This window comes from Rhipicephalus microplus, chromosome 5 (assembly GCF_043290135.1).
Source record: "Rhipicephalus microplus isolate Deutch F79 chromosome 5, USDA_Rmic, whole genome shotgun sequence".
NCBI lineage: Eukaryota > Metazoa > Arthropoda > Arachnida > Ixodida > Ixodidae > Rhipicephalus > Rhipicephalus microplus.
The window spans coordinates 21,802,122-21,822,620 of NC_134704.1; the positions used below are offsets into that span (position 1 = coordinate 21,802,122).

Sequence of the window (20,499 nt, forward strand, 5' to 3'; positions counted from 1 at the left end):
CTTGTCGACATCATATTATTTGTCTTGCAGCCTTCCTTGCCCATTTTTTTTTTTTGCATCACACTATTTATCGTTGGCCTGATATATATTTCTCGTGTTACGGTATTGTAGTTTAGTCCTGTTGTCCTTGCTTTACGCATACAATTTTCTCCCTCTTTTGATTGGAGATTAAGTTTAATGTATTTTTATATATTTAGTATTTTCTTACGTTGCGCCATAACAACGGTATTACATTACTTTCGTTCCCGGGCACATTAAATAAATCATTTATTTATTTATTTATTTATTTATTTATTTATTTATTTATTTATTTATTTATTTATTCGTTTATTTATTTATTTATTTATTTATTTATTTATTTATTTATTTATTTATGAACCTTACGTGTAGTAATTCGTCAACGTCTCCTTACAGTGCAAGCAGTGGCCTCCTCTTTTCCGGAAAGGAGGCGCTGCGGGCACGGCTACTATATTTGGAAATATTTTTGGCTGTGTATTTTGAGGCACAGTAAAGACACAGATGTGGAGCCTATGAAATGCATTGATAGTTTTCGAGTGCGAAGTGTCCGGCCAGATTCACGTAAGAGATGTGTGTGTAAGCCACAGACATGACAACCGTGACAAATACAGAAAGCTTACATCACTACGACGTGAGATTTCTACCCAAAATTTCCGCGATATTTTTTCTGGAATTTCGATTATCTCTTCGCCACAAAATGACGCTCGAAAATCACGCACATTAACAATTTATTCTCGCTGATAAACATTGAGTCCCTTTTAAAATGGCGTCAATGAAGCAGCAACTTCGTGGCGCTGCTTGTGCATAAATTACAAAACAAAATTTTTTCTGTATCAACGCTGATAACCTACATTATAAAATAATAAAACAACACACATATTACTTTTTAAAACGTGGTTATTGGTTTTTATTATTACAAATAATTTGCCTGATATTATTATGAAATGTGCGGGCATGCAGCGCCATCTGTGAAACAGGTCGGGAAACAGCGTTGCACCTGTTCGAAAGAACGCCAGAGAAATGCGAAGAGGTCTCGAGCAGCGCGGTGGTCGGTGCGGTGTGTTGCCGCTGTGACTTTGTTTTCTTCCTCTCGCTAATGACCAGCGTTTGATAGCCAGGTAGCCTTCCATTGTTTCTCGTTCGCAAGAATGCCGCTGGAGCAGCTGGTCGTCGGAACAACAATAGCGGCGAGGTAACCAGGTCAGCTGTGGGAAACGCGAGGCTCCCACAGGTCCGCTGCGACATGCAAGCCGAGTACTACGAACGACCTACGGGCCCTTGAGTTGGCAGTGCCGGCTCAAAAATATGCTCAAGAAACGCCGATAGTGCACGTTGCATCTACGGGTGTGGGTCCACGGCCGCAACGGGATGCTTTTTGCCGGTGAGTGCGCGCTGCATGTCCTGCATTTTCTCGGCTGCATGCCGTTCGCTTTCGGATGCGATGCGGTTTAAACTGAGTCGTTGCATAGTGCGTGCGATTGAATGGTCATACATTGTTTACGCTCTTCCCCATGTGTGTTTCAAACTGTTAGGGGGAAAAACAATACTAAATGACCTGTACTTGTCTGCATCGCCTGGTGACGCTATCTCTCTGTATTATAATTTAGTTTGTTCGTTGCCGCTCGCTTTAAATTTTTCTTTAAATTATGTCATTGCTGTAGTTGTGACGGTGTGACGCCCTAATTTTGTCGTGCGGCCACCGAACGTGTGCTATATAAGCGTCCTTCCGATGACACTAACCGCTACTTCCCCGACGTTTCCGGTGGTGTTGCGGTAAACAAGACGCGCTCGCTTGTGCAAGTTTAGAACTTGGGAGGCCGCTGAAGCCGGCGCCTCGGTTTGAATGGGGCGTATCGTTTTTCATAGGCACGTTCGCTTTCTTTCCGTCTCGCAAGGCGGTTTCACTTTCAGTGCGTCGATTCGGCACTGCCGCTTTCAGAATGCTCCCGTACCGAGTTGATGCATTGCTTCGAGCCGCGGAGAAGTCAAACCCGTTCGGCTCGCAGCCGTGTTTCCAGCGAGGACGGTTACTTTCTCGGCGTATAATCCGTCGCCGCTTTGCCGGTCCCGCGTGACCACTGAATGCCTGCCTTGCAGGTAAGCTGCTGCAGGTAGGGCTTGGGAATCGTGGCATTGCGGTAATGTAGTGGTTGGGCAACTTTCTGCCCAAGAGGTCTCCACGCCATCCCGCCTGCGTTGTAGCTGAAGTGTTTTTTTTTCCTTCCCTTATTCCTTTCTTTTTGTTTGTTTTTTTTGCCGATGGTTTAGTGCATCGATGTTCCTTTCCTGCGGTTTTGGTTACGTCTGCTCGTGTTGCAAATGTCGGCTCAAAAAAAAAAAAAAAATTAAGCGCGGTAAAACCTTTAGTTGCTGCTTAATATGTTAATTTTTTTTTCCTAACTACTTGTCGTGTTTTACTGAATCAGTACATGCACGGCCACTCTCCACCCTTTTTAGCGGTGGTCTTCACGATAAAAATGACTGGATCTCATTTTTTGTTAGTTATCGATGTATTTATATTGAAGTACATTTCGCTGTAGATTCGCATTGCAAGAATACGCGATCATAAATAAAACTAAATTGCTTCCCGAAACAGCAAGTTGCTCAATAAACAGTCCATTTTTTTTTCAAGCCGCTTATGCGGAAGCTTCTCTAACACCTCGAACAGAAAATTAGCATTTGAGCGCGTGAACTTCACGAAGGGGTAAAAATATAACAAACGATAAATGTTGTCACCAAACATCCACTCGAGTCGAGGTAAAGCCGTAATCGCATGTAATCCGCCTCGCACAAGACTATTCAAGCCGGCGTCCATCGTGGCCAGCGTTAAGAACCCGCTTGCACACCCGTCCCGTTGGTCGCACTTTGCTGCGAAGAATTTCAACGCGATCTTATCAGCAGTGGTAGTGATTAAGGAGACAAAGCGAGCAAGACGCATTCGGTCTCGGAGAGATGGCCTGTTGCTGATTGCCGTTGAAAGGTCCGTGGCCTTTTCTGAACTGACGAGATGTCGCAGTTTTTAGCACTTCCGCCACCGTTGTGACTCCGGCGTCATAAAATGTGGACGCGCGTATAGCGAAAGAGGAACTGCCAGTCTGAAGGAACCAGTTTGCCGGCGTAGCACTGGGCGACGGTCCATGGCGCGTAGGAAAGCACCTTGGAGTGGTCAGTTTGTTGCTGCAGCGTCTTCCTACTGTCCGCTGCGAGGCTTCACGCTTGTTTCTGTGGTGCCTGCGACGCGTGGGGTTGCCTACTAAAATCACCACTGGATCGTCTGGCGCAGCGATCGCTCGTTTGCTCTAAAAGTGGTGGTTAGTAGACGGCAATGTTTACACGCCGACTAAAAGCGCTCTGTGACGCGTTGAGGTTATGTCACTGAGGAACCCTAAGCTAAGCTTTCTTTGAGTTCCTCACCGTGAAAGTGATGATTCGTAGGTGGTAATGCTTGACTTGAAAGGACTACGTAAATGAGCGACTTTACATAGTGTGAGATGGTCTGTAAACAAGCCTGCTTGAGCGGTGCTTATCAAGCGATCGCGATCTCACACCTATACAGTAACCAAATATCTCCACAAGTTCTTCGTAGCGCACTGGTTTAGTTACTGGTTTAGTTGCAAAACTTACTTGAAAACGGACATGTAGTTAACAGGACAAAACGCGTAGTGAATCGCTAGTAAACCCGTGTCGCAGTAATTTTAAGGTGCTTCAAATTCTACAGGTTCTTATCAATCAACTAGTCTCATTTGTTGCTTCGCTCGATAGACCAATCATTATTCATACTCTTTTTTTTTTTTGTCCGCCGCTTAGTCCACGGCTATTGGGCCAAATCGAAGAGCGTCAGCATAGTTTATAACGCAAAAGGTAGTGAGACCCAGCTTGCGTGGGTGGTAATTGGCGTTGGTTACTATTTATGACAAGTATGTTTTTGTTGCTGAATATAATCAATTTTCATAGCCTTCAAGCTGCTTTGAAACCAGAGTGGCGGATTTTGCGCAAATCTTCATATACTAAAGCTAACCGTCATTTTAAAGCTGGTTCAACCGTCGCACTTGCGCATCTCTTCACTATCGCCGAAGTTCTTCCTAATCATTATGGTAGGAAACTCAATGCCTTGATGGACTGATGCATGAACGTGCGTGTGATCGCCATTGGTGGCCGACGCGCTGGCACAGCCGCTTTGACGTATCGTGTCGCTGAAGTGGCGTTGTTTATTCCTTCCTATTCTTTCCTCGTGGACGTTTCCGTTGCTTCGCCGGTCTTCTCCGTCATTAATGTCCACGAAAGTGCAGGGACTTAATGCGTGCTTACGCGCAACGTAACATTGGTCGCTTTAAAAAAAAAAGAATTGCACTTTTCATTTGCTTTCAACAAATATAAACAGCAGAATTCGACAGAAAATCATTGCGCGAATGCCGGGCCGAATGTCAGTGTTTTGAAACGAAAACACTTCGTCCCTCGGGGAACTTCGAGAGCGTGAGAACAGATTAGACGAAGGTACTTTTGTTTTATCTTCTTTTCGGAGCGAAGCTCCTTAAGGCGTGGGCTGTGCGTCCCCTGTATGTAGCCACCTCTCGTTTACTTGCAGTGTTCACTAGATGGCGGTACCGTCCCCTGCATGTAGCTACTTCTCGTTTAGTTCTTGCAGTGTTCACTAGATGGCGGTACTTGATGAAAAGATGCAAGATGTTTTAAACTAGACGGCAGTACTTGTAGTTGGTGATGAAAGATGCGAGATGTTATAAAATAGGAATGATGTCACATATGGCGCGTGTCATTGGTGGAAGGCAATCGTTCGATTTAGTGTGGCGATTTACGCTAGGGGGAGTGTGTAATAAAATCGAGTGGGCAAAATGTATTGAGAATTCATGGTTTACCAAGTTTAACTGCGGAGCTTCGCCCACTCATCATCATTCACTTCGTGGATATGGCGGCACTTTTTCTTACTTCTTTATGGACGTGAACGTAAGATGGTCCACGCCGACAATAGGCAAACGTGTTTGCCTGTATACCCGTCGCGAATGACAAATGTAGATGCAATGCAGGGATGGAGGTGCTGCTCCAACTATATACTCTAATCTGCTCCAAAATTGAAATAACATACGACTTCAAACCGTAATTTTTGTTTGTGCCTGCTCCGAACCTACTGCGAAACGGCGTTGAGAAAAAGTAACGGAGGAGTTTTAACCTTGCGACCAACTCACAAGCCTTAAAGAATTTGTATACCGTCATCGGATGGCTAACTTATTGGCTCAGATGTCATTTATGCTAGAGCACTTGCGGGTGCTCCAAAATAGTACACCTTTGCTGCTCCTAAATCAGATCCAGAAAGTAAAAAAAAAATGCTTCCATCAATGTATAACGTTTGCAGATAATCTCGCGTACGAAGGCATCAGTTGTTTGACACAATGCCTTTGTGTGTATATATAGCATCGGCGCTCATTATCTTAACGCAAGCAATGTGTGTACGCACATCCCCGTTGCGCGCGTCATGCACCAAGTGCACCGCAGGGTCACGTGGTGTTCACTTTCGGCCGATAAGGTGTCGGGAAGAGGAGCGTTAGACATCATATTTGAGGAGAGCAAGGAAAGAAGGTATACCGCCAAGCGATACGTCTGCAATCTCACTCCTGAGCAGACTGACTCAGGCTCATTCAGGCTCCGAGTGAGATGTGAGTTCGGAATATTGTGACGAGTCTCACTCCGAGTGAGTCTGATTGATAAAAAATTCTGGTGAGTCTCGGTGAGCTGCAAGGACAAAATATATGCCATGAGTGAGTCCTCATTTCTTGGCCTACCCACGGTGTAATGACGTCACACATGGAAATGAGCCAATATGCATGAGGGTATACTCTGAAATTACGGTATACTGGTTGATATTTAAGGGACATAAAATAGAAAAGCACTAATAGATGCGTAAAAAATGATTTCTCAGTAAGAATTAGTTTCTTTCTCTCGAATATCATGTCTAGCTAAACTCCAACGTTTGCGCTTCAGTATGACAGCACATATCTACCGCCTAAACGCCACCCATGGCGACGGCGTATCTCTATAGCGGCGTCGTTGAAAGTTACATTGTTTGCTCTAGAAACGCTACTATGGAGGGCACTCCAGCGATAGGGCGCAATGTGAACCACCGAGCCGTTGTCTATACTCTTATGCGAGAATATGAGCACATAAACACCACCGGTATTTATTTATTCATACAGCTTCTAGAGCTCACTGAAGTTTATTGGTGGTTTGGGCTAGTTGGTATTTCATGGTGATAGTTGCAGAGCGAGAACAGAACGAGGACAAAGGGGCAAATTTAGAGCTCGCCTCCTTTTTGTCCCTTGGTCGTCGTTCTGTTCTTGCGCTGTAACTATCCTCACCAAAACGCTCCGCGGTATTCAAAAGACAGCACACGTACGCCAATCATTTTCGGCACAAATGATTCAGTATAGCTATCAATAATTTCCGCTCCATTGAATGCGAGAGCGCGAACAGTAATGACCTTTATAAGGATGTTGTTACTTTCAGAACCTTTGCGTCAAAAGGACGTCCAGGTTTAACTTCACTTATAGCCCAAAGATTTATTTGCCGGCCCATGGAAACAACAGAAGAAAAAAAAAGTAGTTTGAATGAGACGCCCTTTAATGTTAGGAAAAACATTGTTTTGGTAAACTTGGAAGTCTCCCTATTGCTGTTTCGTTATTATTTTTTCTATAGTGTTTGATTCCCCTAGCGAAGGCTGGACCACCGGGTAGCTTAGCAAAGGTGTTTCTACGAACGCAGTTAAAATAATTTACTTTTTTAACGGGATGTACACACGCTAGGGAACTATCACATTTACGAGATATTTTCTAAGTTTAGCAAAATGAAACGTGGAGTGGAAAATATATATATAGACAGAGTATTATACTCGCAAGGTGCATCGCCGTATACTGTATGCGGTTTTGGCGTCAGACTCCCGTCTGCCGTTACTATTTGTGAGTGTGTGTGGAAAGCAGTATTGGCTGGCTCTGCAACTGACACACGAAGCAGAATACGTACGAAGGGGCTCCGTATTAACGTGGTTTCAAAATGATGGATGGCACGGGTGGAACGCAGTGGGTGCCTCGTGCACGCAATGCTTTAGACCACTCACGCTTGTGTTTCTCGGGACCATACTTATTAAGAAAATAACAAAAAATGTAGGGTGAAGTCAGTCATGCGTGGGCCTCAGGCGAGAGGCTCGCGGGTCGTGTGTTTGTTTGAGAATATTCGCATGACCTTGTTTTTTAAGCAACGGCCGTGATCATGGCATATGAAGCGGTATAGCACTTCTGGTATAAAATTAATTAGGCTCGAAAGCGTGAGGTGTACGTTGCAGTGGGGGCGTGGCATTGCCAGCGGACAGTAAATGTAGTGTCGCCTCATTACGTAATGGAGCAGCTTTGGGTGAGATGTTTGCGTAAAATGTGCGAGCCATGTTATTCACATTACGCAAAAGTAACGTGTCTATTTTTAATGAAAGAGCCGACCTTGCAATGAGCAGCGGCACACCTGACGGTGAACCAACAGCGCCTTTGTGAAGCTTTGAAAAGGAAATTTCTTTTAAAAAAAGGAAAAGCGCGCAGAATAATTGCTTACTACAGGTATATATACCTGCAGTGTGCGATTATTCCGCTTCGTTGACTTTCAGCCACTATATGGAACCTGAAAAAAAATGTAGCGTCGTAAGCATGCCACAGCGTTCCTTATCCCTCGTTAGCCCCTCAGTGACTGGCTGTAATAGTTTGGGTTTCGATTGGAAGTCGACAGGCCGAACGACAGATTTTCAGTTTTGAAGGTAAAAAAAAATAATAAGAAATAACACGCTCCGCCCTACAATCGTGTTAGTACGGTAGTCTGCCGCACATGTAAGCAAGCAGGAGGCAAGTCGATACGTTTTTTGACATTTGTGTTGAGCTCTGATGAATTAGTGCTCTGAGGCTCCCCTTCATAACAGGGCGGTGAACTCGACGTTGGCTAACTCGAAAGAACTCTTTCTCCGTAGACAGTGTCATATATGGAACGCCCTAGACGTCCGCGTAGGCACGTTCACTGCGGGTCCCTGTTTAACTGCGCTGTCGCGAAAAAATAACGAGACAGGAAGGCTTTTCGGAAACTCGGGGCAGCTCGACAACCGTGTATTCGCCGAGCGCTACATCCGGATGTCGCTGTCTGCCTCCCATTCGTTATTCTCTTTGCTTCATTTTTTTTTTGTTTCAAGCCTATACTTCCTGCCAGCTTTTATACTCTGTTGTGTGCTGGACAGACAACGCTACGGAGACCAGGGCGTCTCAGAGGGCCTTCTTTTCACTGCTGGCATTGGCGAACGAAGAAAAACAATAATAGTAATAAATAAAGTGGGAAAGAAAGTTGTGCATGCAAAACGAGTTAAATAAAGAACAGAAGAAGGGATGGAAGAGATTTGTATGCGTAACAGATTGCGATAAATTTAATGTCACGCCAAGTCCCGCGGCTTTGTGTCGGAAACTAGGGCATAATTTGTACACTGTAAGAGCTCTCTTGTTTTAGGGGATCTGTTATACTTAACGTACCCGCACTATATTTATTTATTTATTCAATACTGCAGACTCGAGGTCCAAGCTGGGTGGTAATGCATATACAAATATAAATAAAATAATTGAGAAACGAAACAATAAAGGGCGAAGGAGGTTGTTTGTTAGGTTAATTCATTCATCACGCATGTATTAGTAAGACAGTTCTATTCACAGATGGTTCTTGGGAAGTACGAATACTTCAGTAGGTCTGTGCGAGCATATATATATATATTACAGTTCTGCCCTTTGCGTTCAGGTAACGTTAAGGTCGCGTTCAGTAACGGTTAACTTGGCGTGTTTGCCCACGAAAATCCTTGAACCCAAAGTAGGTGGTTGTGAGCCACACATCATCGCCTAATTTTTTATTTTAATGTTTTGGCGCCTAATTTTTTATTTTAATATTTTTGCATTCATTGCGGAGCTCATTTTTCTGGATACGACCATTTGGGAAGGGGGGGGGGGGGACTTCTCGAGGGGAGAATACTGTGTGCGCCTATATATGCACAGACGGGCAAATGTCTGATGGCAATGACTATATAGCTATGGTCTGTGACATCGTAGTAAGCTCTCAAAAAAAAAAAAAAAAGAAAGCCTTGCGGTTCAGGTACATCGAGCCGCATTAACAGAATGTATCCAGCAGACCTGGCACCCTACGGTAAGAGTGGATGCTTCAATTGCTCGTCATGTAGTGACGAGACTGTGCACAGTCTCGCGGGCGCGGGACTGTGCACGTCGAGCGCTTAAAACCTCACTACGACCCACCAGTCCTGTCTGTGCCATAGGTCGCCAGAATGGATCCTTTCGCACCGGGGAGCCAATGTAGTGACAAATACGAGCTCTAAGAACGACGAAGAAGACGTTTGTTGTGGCAGAGGCTCGTGCTGCTGCTGAAACCGCTGGTTGCTGCCTCGGTGCTGTTAGGCCCATTAAACGGTTGCATCACCCCGGCGTGTCGTATTCTTACAATCAGTTTGTTCTGCGTTCCGCAATTAATTTCTCTTAGAAGCTACTAGTTGTGCCCGAGCTATTAGCCGTTTATATGGCGTGTTTTTCGTTATATACCGTCTACAATCTGTTTCTTCAAAAATGCACGGCCTGTTTCAGCCTTTAGAAACCTTTCACGAGCGTCTCAGTTTACCGAAAAACCGCGAAGGCGTAAGCGCTCGCAGGGTTCGCCATTGGGGCGGGCGAAGTTTCGCCGCGACGTATAAGCTGGGTTGAGTAATGTGTTTGTGGGACTTGGGTGGCCCTTCAGCTTCATCACTCATATATACCGAGTGACGTAAGCAAGCGTGTTTGTCGAAGGTTTTACCTCGGAGGCCAATGATGCTGCAGTTCCGTGCGATGTCTGTGAATGTTCAAGTTCACCAAGTGGCCGAAATTTCCGCAGCCTTCCACTACGGCGTGCCTCTTAATCGTATCGTGGTTTGGCACGTAAGAGACCTGATATTGTTGGGTTATGATTTGGAAGGCCAATCTCATTAATTGGTTTATTCATTGCTTGATTGGTTGATTGATTGATTGATTGATTGATTGATTGATTGATTGATTGATTGACATGTTGGGTGCAACGTCCCAGAACCACCATAGGATAGCCGGGATTCGATCCCACGACCTGCGGGTCAGCAGCTGAATACCTTAGCCGCTATAGACGACCGCGGCGGGGCATAGAAGGCCAGTCTGGTCTATTATAATAGCGCGCCTCTCCTCAACTCCAAAGCAAGAGCACTCTCCCACGACACATGTGCGTCTGTACGAGGCAGAGTATCCGTCAGCCACCGCTCCACCTCCGGCCGAGAGAACGGCCTTCGGTATCAAAATAGGCACACGTGGCGAACGGGAAAGAGTAAGCAGCTTGGAGGCGCTGGTGGTCGGCGCATTGCGGTACAAACGAGCGAGAGAACATTTTGTGCGTCGTTAGTGGAGCCGCTTGCGGAGGTGCGGCCTGAAGAAACCTTTGTACCTGGCCGGCCTCTAATGGCCGATGCGTGTACGGGCTCGCTCGGGTTTGGCTCGTGTTATTAAACGCGCCTGCGAGCTTGACGGAGGAAAAAAGGGGTTGCACTCGCGTACGTTAGTTCTTCGATGCGAGGAAAGTTCGCTTGTAGGGAAAGTTCGTTAGTAAGTCATAGGCGTTGCTTGACTCGCGATCCGCGAGAAACTTGTGTGCTTCTAGTTCTGTCGAAAGAAACCTCGACTTTAGTAAATAAATTATTATTTATTAAAGTGTCGTCATTATGAGCGCTCCGAGTGATATCAGTACAGCCGATCTGGATAGGCTGTACTGTACTTGCCGCTAATTGAGCTTGTGTTCTGTCTTGTAATCATGTTGTATTCCCCCCCACTGTAATGCCTTATGACGCTGTGGGTATCAAATAAATAAACAAATAAATATCGCATTACCATCAGCGTGCACAGGGCTCCTCTGCAGGGGAGGAGGGGGTGAAGGTTCGTCTCTCGCAGCGTCCCCGTCCCTCTCATATATCAATGTGTGAGGCTGACTTCGCGCTCCCCCCTCTCGCCACCCTCCCCCTTCCCCTCCGTGCGCACGCCTATGCGCATTCGTACTTAGTCGAAGTAATATTTAGCATAATTGAAACTGAGACAATACCGACGTACAAGTGAAGGGATGCAAGAGAAAGTAAAAAGTGGCGTAGCGAAATGAGTCTTGTCTAGATGGACGGCAGTGTGCGGCAGGGATGGTTGTTTTCTTATTTCCGATAAGTGAAAAAAAATATATAATAAATTAGCGCCGCAAAGATATGAAAGCGCGTAAGCACAGGACTCCTATATCAGTCCGGCATTCTCGTCTCGTGCCTGTTACGGAAGGGCTTCCGTTTTTCGTTGTTAGTAAAAAGGGGATTCATTAGGAGTAACAACTGAACACGTAAACAAACGGTGACAATGCGCACTTCTTTCTCAATTCAATGGTGCACGATGTAGTTACCTCTCAGAGGAGTCAAACGAGTCAAATGGCTTCTTTAATGAAATGAATAAGGCATGAGCGAGACGAACACAGGAAGCGACGAAGGGGTTCGTACATCTCTCTTCTTGTGTTCGTTTTGTTTGCGCCTCATTCCTTCCGTTAAACATGAACCAACTAGCCTAACAAAAAGTTATACTTGTTTGAGAAGGCTCACTGTTTCGCGCGTCAAGTGCAGACGCAGGCGAATCAGACATAATCTGAGAAAGTTGGCCAACTTAGGCAGCACGTTCATTTTGGTAAGCGACATATTGATTGTGACGCAACCGGAATTGTAACACAATGGGTAACTTTTGATCGTATATAGGGAGAAAAGAAATAGTGAAATGGAGTATCTCGGTATTCGATTCTAACCTGTTGTTCAAGTAAAAAAAAAGAAAAAAAAAGAAAAGTTCGATTACATTCGAGTAAATACAGTAGTTATAACTCGGGTATAACCTGTTCCTTTTGTGCCGCCTGGGCTCCGGAAGGTCGTAATGAAATGGCCGTGTTTTACGTTGATCGCGGAATTAGGTGAACACAACAGCGCAGAACAGCGTTGACGCCGCATTAAACGCTTCCGTTCAACATTTGATACGGGCCATGCGAATAGGATGATGTCTTATAACATTAGAATATACCAATGCAATGCCACGTCTGTATGTAAATGCATTGAATCATAGGGGCAAGACACTTGTTGCCTGAATGTCTCAGTAGCAAGTATTGTTTCTCGATTAAATATTCAGTTAATGCGACTACCTCCACCATTTTTTTTTAGTATAAAGCTTTGCTGCTATGAAGGAACGTTAAGGCCACATGGGCAAGATGACTTTCTTATTGAACTGTCATGTCGTACTTGTATAAGACGTGCCTGCTTCGGGGTTGGCGTAAAGAAACACAGCATGCGCGTACGCTCATTGCGGAATGATGTTCGTGCCCATTTTGAGCAAGCACGTGAACATTTTGTCAACCAAATATTTACAATATTCATATTCGAGCGCAAAGAAAACGCAATCTAAGTCCAACGCTCATTTTATACATATAAACATTTTATTTATCTTGGCCGGATACATTGGTGAATATTTAGAAGTATAGTTGTTCATTATGATCAAATAAATACGGTACGAACGGCTTGTCAGCTAGCGCCATCCTATGTCTACGTGGGGACGCGCCAGCTTCGCTGCCTTGCCTGTTGAAGAGCAGATGGCGCCACCGATTCACGCCAGTGATTGTTCTAGTTAGTTTTAGCCTCTGGGATTCGATTTTGTCCAGTCGCACGGTGGCATACTCGGACTCCGTGCATTCAGCCTTACTCACATTGACTGGACTCGGCCATAGATGGCGACTCTCTCTCGTGCGTGAAAAAAGCCTCTAAAGAAACGAGAAGCTTGTAGTCGCATTTGTGTGCGTAACTTAGCATGCTGCGTAGATAGAAACATCGAGGCAGTATACCAATATAAAAAGTTGGGGTAAAGCTGTGAGCAAGAAACACAGAAACACACGCGCTTTGTGTGTGTGTGGGGGGGGGGGAGGGGGCAATTTTAATGTGAGAGCGGGAAAGCGAAAATGTGCTAATTCAACTTGTTAAGTCGCGCTGCTTTAAATTCATAATGTATCGCAATTTTCATGAAGAGCTAAGAATTATATTTGTATTAAAAGAAGGCAATGTGGTGTTAGACTTGTGGCTTCGGCCGTCCTGTATTTTTCTTTGTCATGCTGAAGACGCTTCCTTTCTACAAAATTTCTGTGTTTAATACTTGGGCATAATGCGTGAACTACGACTAAAGAATCAGTCGTTTTGTTTTTCTCTATGGGTCGAATTTCGCCTGTCTTTTTTTTTTCTCGTAACATTACTATGCGAACCCACTGTGCAACTTAATAGTGACAGCAAAATGAAGCTGCTCACCCGTGCATTATTTCTAAGCGGTAAATCTATCGCCATAGATCACCGTATAATCTTCCATGCTATAGCACAAACGTTCTCTAGGGCTGCGTTCAGTATCCTTTATAGTAGTTTTTGATCGGTAACATCAATTTCAACTTCAGCAATTACAATGAGCTGTGGCCAGTGCTCTCACCATGGTTTGTGAGGTTGGTAGTGCCGTCCCGCTTCACCGCCCACCGCTCCTATTTACCCCTTGAGTGAACATTGAATATCAATTGTACGCGCGCAATGCCTGCTTGGTTATTTACAACAGAGCGATCTTTGAAACCACAAGGCCGGTGCCTTGTGGTTTCAAAGATCGCGAGCTATAGTGCCAGCTCCATAGAACATAGGCGCGCTTGCTTTGGTTTTCTCTGTGTCATGCGGGCCGGAATTGTGCAACCAGGAATGAAATCTCGATGTGTGCCTCGTATGGGAAGCTTGAAAAACTTGACATGATTAAAATAATACCGACATTGTCATTATTAAACATAATATTGCCGCGCGCGATCGCTTCGCTTTTGCGGTATTCTGTCTACGACTATACAAAGACCGTCAGCAATGCTCAGCGCCCACGGCGCCTCACCCCCGTATTCTAGAACGTCCCTTCACTCAACGCTTCACCTTCACTTGAGAAAGCCGATGGGAGCGCCATCTCTAGGCACGGCAAGTCACTGCATATCGGCAATAATCTGCTGTGATTCTTGAGTAGTGGAGTGTCATTTTCAGCCAAGCGGTGGCGCAGTGCTCAACTCTGTCAAGTGAAGGGTGGAAGTCGAGTCGAAGAGCGTTTGTGAATACGGGGGGTCAGTGTTCCAGAAGTTTCACCATTGAAGTAGATCGTTCCGTTAAGATTGCGGGCTAGGCGCGAACACTCGCGTGCTTATTTCGGAGCCTGCGCGACGACCCGTGATAAGGCCGGAGAATCCGACGCGGATTGTATATGAGACGGCGCGTTCCTGAAATGACCAGTTCTTCGACGGCCAGCGCTCTGCTGCCCGGTATCAGTGTAGTACAGCGCGCATCGCTTGCTGTAGTTTCCCGGCCTCAAGCTTTGCCAAATAATGAGGTTCGTTTCGGACACGCCGGTTCTGCCTTCGTCAGCGTCACGAACCCGTGACAATATCCAGCTCCCCCCCAAAAGTTTCTGGCTATTGCACCTGGTTATCGCATTGTAAGTAAGGTTCGTGTTCGTTGATTCGCGTGGCAGTATTTCGCTGTATCCTATATAACAAGTCTTAATACAACGTGGCTTGACTATGCATTTGTTCATCTTCCTCTGCAGGGCATTCGCAATACAGCTCTGAGGTCGTCGGTGGTGGAAAGCGCCAGTACCTGCCAGACTCGAGCATGCCCGCCTGGTGCTGCAGTACGCGCCGCATCCGGGTCATCTTGGTCTGTTTCATCGCCTTCAACATTGTGATACTGCTGCTGGCCGCCATCAATTCGGACACCGTGTCTCGCGTGCGACACGGGGGCGGCCTCTGGACCGAGCTGTGCCAACACTGCGGTAGCGGCCACGACCGCGATGCCTCGTACAGAGACATCGCCACGGACATCTTTCACTTGCCACTGCTCGAGAATGTGGACATGGGCGCGCACTACTATCCGCTCGCGTCATCCGCCGATCCGGGTGGCAAGTGGTGCTTCCGCAAGGGAACGCTGCCGCCTGCTCACTCGGAGAATGCGGAAAGGTGCCTGTGTTCCGAGGGCTACTACGGTGCCGATTGCGGAATTCCTCAGGTGACGTTGAATTCCTCGCTCTTATGTTTGTATGTATGTATATGAATAGATATGTTAATCTCTTCAAGCACAGTCGACAGTACTCTTTGTTCTCTTTGGGTGCGAATCTTGGTGTTTGTCATTAGACATGAAGGGATTTTAGGTTTTGCTTTTGGTTTAGGTTTAGTACAGTTCAATTAGTAACACATCCTGCAACAGTTTTTGCAAAATCTGGAAGGAACATGGCTGCCTAAATTTGCAGTTTTTTTTTCTTCAGTGGCACGTGAGAGCGTTTCTGAGCAGTTCTCATCTTTTAGTATTCCATGTCCTTGAAGAGTTTCAGTTGCGACGCACATTGTTATGAAGTGCACATTACGGTGGAATTATGAAAATTTGTATTTTAACGTATGGAGAGGGTGAAACTCAAACAGATTGCAAAAGTGCATTTCTGTTTGTTTTTGTACTTAGTACATTCATCTGTTGTAGCATTTTAGCATGCTCACTATATTTATATACGTCGAATTCAAAGTGAAGTATGGCACTCAAGCCGCAGTTCTGCCACATTGTTTCTGCAGGTCGTGTGGAATTCGAGCTTTCTTGAAGCTGGCACTAGGCAAGGTGCTTGGGTCCGGCGTCGTGTGAAACCTAGAAGACTCCTCGGCATTTTCACAGTGACTGGCCCGTTTCAGTTGGACTTCCTTAGGCTGCAGATCGCATACTTACGGCCGATAGTAGATGTGTTTGTTATTGCGGACAAAACCAACCGGCTCCTGGCTGACATAGAACGCACTTTTGGTGGTCAACAGGAGTACACTAAGATTGTGTACCTACCCCTTAACAACCGCAATAACTCAACGGCAAGAGCCGAAGACATGCTGCAGCACCTCTTTTGGAAACGCCTCTCTGACTTCCGCCTTGACGATCTGCTTGTCTGGGCAGACCTGACCACAGTGCCACTTGCAGAAGTACTTCTCTTCTTGAAACTATACGATGGTTACTCGGAGCCTGTTTACTTAAACGTTCGACAGCTCGCATACAGTTTTCTATGGGAGCAGAAGAGAGGCTCGAATTCGAGCAGCTCGAGCGAGCACAGGGAAAGCTCACAAACTCCATTTGTCTCAACCTTTGCTGTGTTGAGTGTGTTGTGCCGTTACAACTTGACTTGTGCCATGCCTCCTAAGGAGAATGCCTTTACTGCAGCACAGCTGGAAGCATTTACCAAAAACCACGGGTGGGCTATCGAGCATTGGAAATTGGGAACAAGAGAAGAGCCATCTGGTTGGAATTGCAAGAACTGCGTTACCTTTTCAGACTCCTCATCCTTATTTCCTGAGAGTGCAATCAATGGTTCGATGGTGACCAATGAGCAGTGGGAAGCAACACTTTTGAACAAACTGAAAGACAATGGATTCAGTTTCAAGACTGTGCAGCCTGTTGATAAAAATGATCTCAGGTACCTTGCACCGCGAATGTTGTTGGAGAAGCCAGGGTCGCTATGGTACTTGGTACCACTGCATTTGAAAACATCGCAAGTTTGATGTATGGGCCAGAGTTCCTTTTTTTTTTTCTTTCATAGTTTGCTCGTTTTCAGGTAGCAAATGCCTGCCAATTTAGAGATTGCCCTTGTGGATTGGGTGAAATTCATTTTATGTCACGTATTTTTCTGTGTTCTATAATATAGTGGTTTCCTGCAATATTTAACACCTAAGAAATGCAGTTTGTCACTTGTGTTTGTGAAAGTGTTTTCTTTTTTTGACAATGTAGTCAGATGCCTGGACTTCCATAGAGAGATCTGTTTGAGTGCTTAAAAGCCATTCTCGCGGCAGTGTTACCATACATTTGAACTTTAAAAAATTGGTACGCTACTTCACAGTTGACTTGTTTGTTTTGAAATGTATGCAAGCAAATATCTTCGAAACAATGTAGTTGTGATTTCTTACGAACACACGTGAGGGTGATATCTTCAGTTGGGCAGAGTCATATTTCTGCCTAAACTACGTGCCTTAAATATGTGAGAGCTAAGTGGAGGGATGCAAAGGTAATTATCTGGTCATAGAATAAGTGTCTAGTTATAGTTCTGTGCACCGGTGAAGCCAAAAACTGTTCAAGTGTGATATGTATCTCATGCGTTCACTTAGGTTTGGTTTTTTTTCCCTGGTTGTACTGGACTTATTGTGGGAGGTGATTGTTGCCTACCATTCAGTACTAGTGAATTAGAACAGCAGGGTTATATGCCAGTCCTTCTCACCAAAACATCCTTTGCATTTCATTTTTTCCAATATTGCATTATGATTGTTTTGATGGTACTGTTATGTTGTGATGCTAATATAATGGCTATGGCACTGGCAGTGTGACAGATCTATGGCATTGCTGTTGATGACTGTTTTCCAGAATTTTCAATTTTTTATCTGAAAAGCACCCGATTACTAATATTCTTGTAAGGCACTTCACTAGTTGTATAGTACATTAACCCTTTAGGATGTAAAACTGCCATCAGTTCTGTAGAGCTTTAATTTTAAGTGTTTAGTTGCACCCCCTACAAGTCTAATGCTACAATTTCCACTTGGTTATCATAGTCCGCTCACACTATTTTTATCTATTGAATGAGTAAATCTGAGCCAATGGGGGAACGCTATAGTGAGGTAACATGGCCCTCCATAAATTCAATGCTGCAGTTATATCCGCATAGACCAGAGAATATTTTGAAAAGCATGACTTGTGCATTTGTTTTTCATCCTGAACCATTGATAATTTTGAGCCATTTAATCACGACTTCAGAGAACTGTTCCTAGGTCTATGTTGTCTAATTTGTCTTTTATTCATTCGTAAGTTTTCCTGTGACCGTACTTGTAAAAATCATATCTTGCTCATCAGCACGCTTATGTACATGTATTACTTGTTTTACTGCAGAGTTTTTTTTATATCGGGCTTTTATTCACTCTTGGCAGGACTGTTGCTAGAATGAAAGCTTGTTACGCACTTGTACGGGGCAGTTCAGGTCTGTAATATATACTTTTTGGCTAGGTGTTTCTTTAAAGAGTGATTCATTGTAAAAAAACATCTAGATTAAAGCAATTGAGCTAAATGCATTTATATGAAAAAACCCATGCAATTTGGTAAAAAATAATAGCTTTTGATTAACAACTTTTTGTGATAGGAGGCACTAGCATTAGGCTAGCTTGTTATAGGAAGCACAATTGTGATAGGAAGGAGACCGAGACAAATTCTAGGTTTTAGGATTGTTATTAAAGAAGTGGCATGCAAAAGTTGAATGTGTATTGCCATGTGAAAATAAGTTTGTATAACAGATCAGAAAATTGAAGACCACAACAGCTGAAAAAAAGTAAGTCCCAAAAAGTTCAAAATTAGGTTTTCTTGCCCTTTGTGCTGATGTTATACCATAGAACTGAAAGGTTCGTGTTTATGGAATGCCTCGAAGGCAACGTTTCTTAACAGTGTATATGTAAGCGTGGTGCCAAGTATGTATTTTGGTTCCTGTTGTTAAAAAGATTGGTGAAATTTCGTTGTCTGTGAAATATGCAAATGACTTGTGATTGTCCTGTGCTGTTGATAGCACCCACTCAGTCTTTCCATTTTTACTGTGCAGTAACCGAAGATTTTATCTTTCGGTAGAATAGAACACAACACTTTAGGAAAAAGTTCTAGCTTGTAATTCTTGTTCCTGCAAAGCCATTGTGCAATATTCGGCAGCACAGCAGATTTTCATCAGGCATACAGCATATCTTTAATCTAGCCAAGTGGCTGGCTTAACTCAAATTTTTCGAAGTGCAAAACCTACAATTTCTGGAAGGTTTTCTTGGAGTGTTCTCATATCAAGAAATGCCTTCGCAGTTTCCTTTCATAACTTTTATTTTGAATAATTTGTTGCAGAGGACATTGTAATGGTTTTAATCGTTTCATGCTAGAAGCTGAAGCTGTGTTGTTTATGCAATGTTCGGGTGTTATTTGCTGTGCGGCTGTGATGTTACCTTTTTTCATGCTTTCTAACATCTTTTATTTTCTTGCTACTGAAGCAGGATATACTGTAACTGGAATTTTTAAGTTTAGGTGTCTTGTAAGGATAGAATTTGAACCCTACGCTTTGTTAGCAGCTGCGTTTTTTCCAGGTTGTGAACACGCAATCCTTGCAATATAAAAACTATCTTTTGGGAGTACATATATGTCTACTAGTTACTGGCAGTCTTCCTCGAAGTACAAATGATGTTTGCACGAATTCGAGACTAAGTGTTCTGTGCTGGCCGGAAAACGCTTTTGCCAATTCGTTGCCATACCCAAGCTCTTTTGAGCACAAAAAATAGGGAGTTTTCGAATAAGAGCCCCAATGAAATAGCGTCAAGGCCACTGCGCCTACGCAAGACCCAAACCGGGTTTGGGTTTTGGGTTCTGGGATTTAGCGGGAGCCCAAAAGCTAGCCCCAAAAGTTTTGGGTCAGACAAACGTGATGGCACCCACTGAAGTGACGGCTCTCGGCCAAGACTATAGAGTGACGTAGAATGTCGAAAGCGCCGTAGACCTTATTAGAAAACTCTTCGCTTCTGTTTGACCCAAAGCGACCGTACGCAAAGGGCTTTGGGACCCCAAACTTTTGGGGCGCCCTTTTCGAAATCTCGCTAATGACCCAGTTACAGTTCTGTGTGGATTGGTCAGTAATGTCCTATATATAATTTAACGGAGAAAGAGTAAAGTTTAACCCTCTTAGTTGGCTTCCTTGACTTAGAAAAGTCATGGCACCGGTCCACTTTTTCGTTGCATAAGTGTACTATTCGTCATGCTTGTTGACTGGCCCCGCCGTGGTGGTCTAGTGGCTAAGGTACTCGGCTGCTGACCCGCAGGGCGCGGGTTCGAATCCCGGCTGCGGCGGCTGCATTTCCGATGGAGGCGGAAATGTTGTAGGCCCGTGTGCTCAGATTTGGGTGCACGTTAAAGAACCCCAGGTGGTCAAAATTTCCGGAGCCCTCCACTACGGCGTCTCTCATAATCATATCGTGGTTTTGGGACGTTAAACCCCACAAATCAAATCAATCAAATGCTTGTTGACTGTATGGTGGCGGCACAGTTGGCAGTTCCAATTATAATAAGTGGATTTGGGCTTCTTTTTTTTTTTTCCCGAGTTGCTTGTAAGATTTCCAGGCGCGGGCTTGTAGCGTTTTTTTTTTTCATTTGCTTTCAAGCAAACATAGGTATTTTAGTGATCAACACATTGACCAATAGCGCATTTGCCATTCCCTAATAGAGCTTTTGTTGATGACTTTCAGTAACATACATTGAGGGAATCAACATGTGACGGT

The 20,499-nt window shown here is 44.6% G+C and overlaps 1 protein-coding gene across 1 annotated transcript; it reads left to right on the forward strand.

Moving 5' to 3' along the window:
- Nucleotides 1-1,021: 1,021 nt before the first annotated feature.
- LOC119174898 (beta-1,4-mannosyl-glycoprotein 4-beta-N-acetylglucosaminyltransferase) lies at nucleotides 1,022-19,714 on the forward strand. Its single transcript, XM_037426023.2, has 3 exons — nucleotides 1,022-1,399; nucleotides 14,754-15,211; nucleotides 15,766-19,714. Exons 1-3 carry the CDS (start codon nucleotides 1,387-1,389, stop codon nucleotides 16,726-16,728), a joined length of 1,434 nt encoding a protein of 477 aa, XP_037281920.2. The 5' UTR covers nucleotides 1,022-1,386; the 3' UTR covers nucleotides 16,729-19,714.
- The last annotated feature ends 785 nt before the right edge of the window (nucleotides 19,715-20,499 follow it).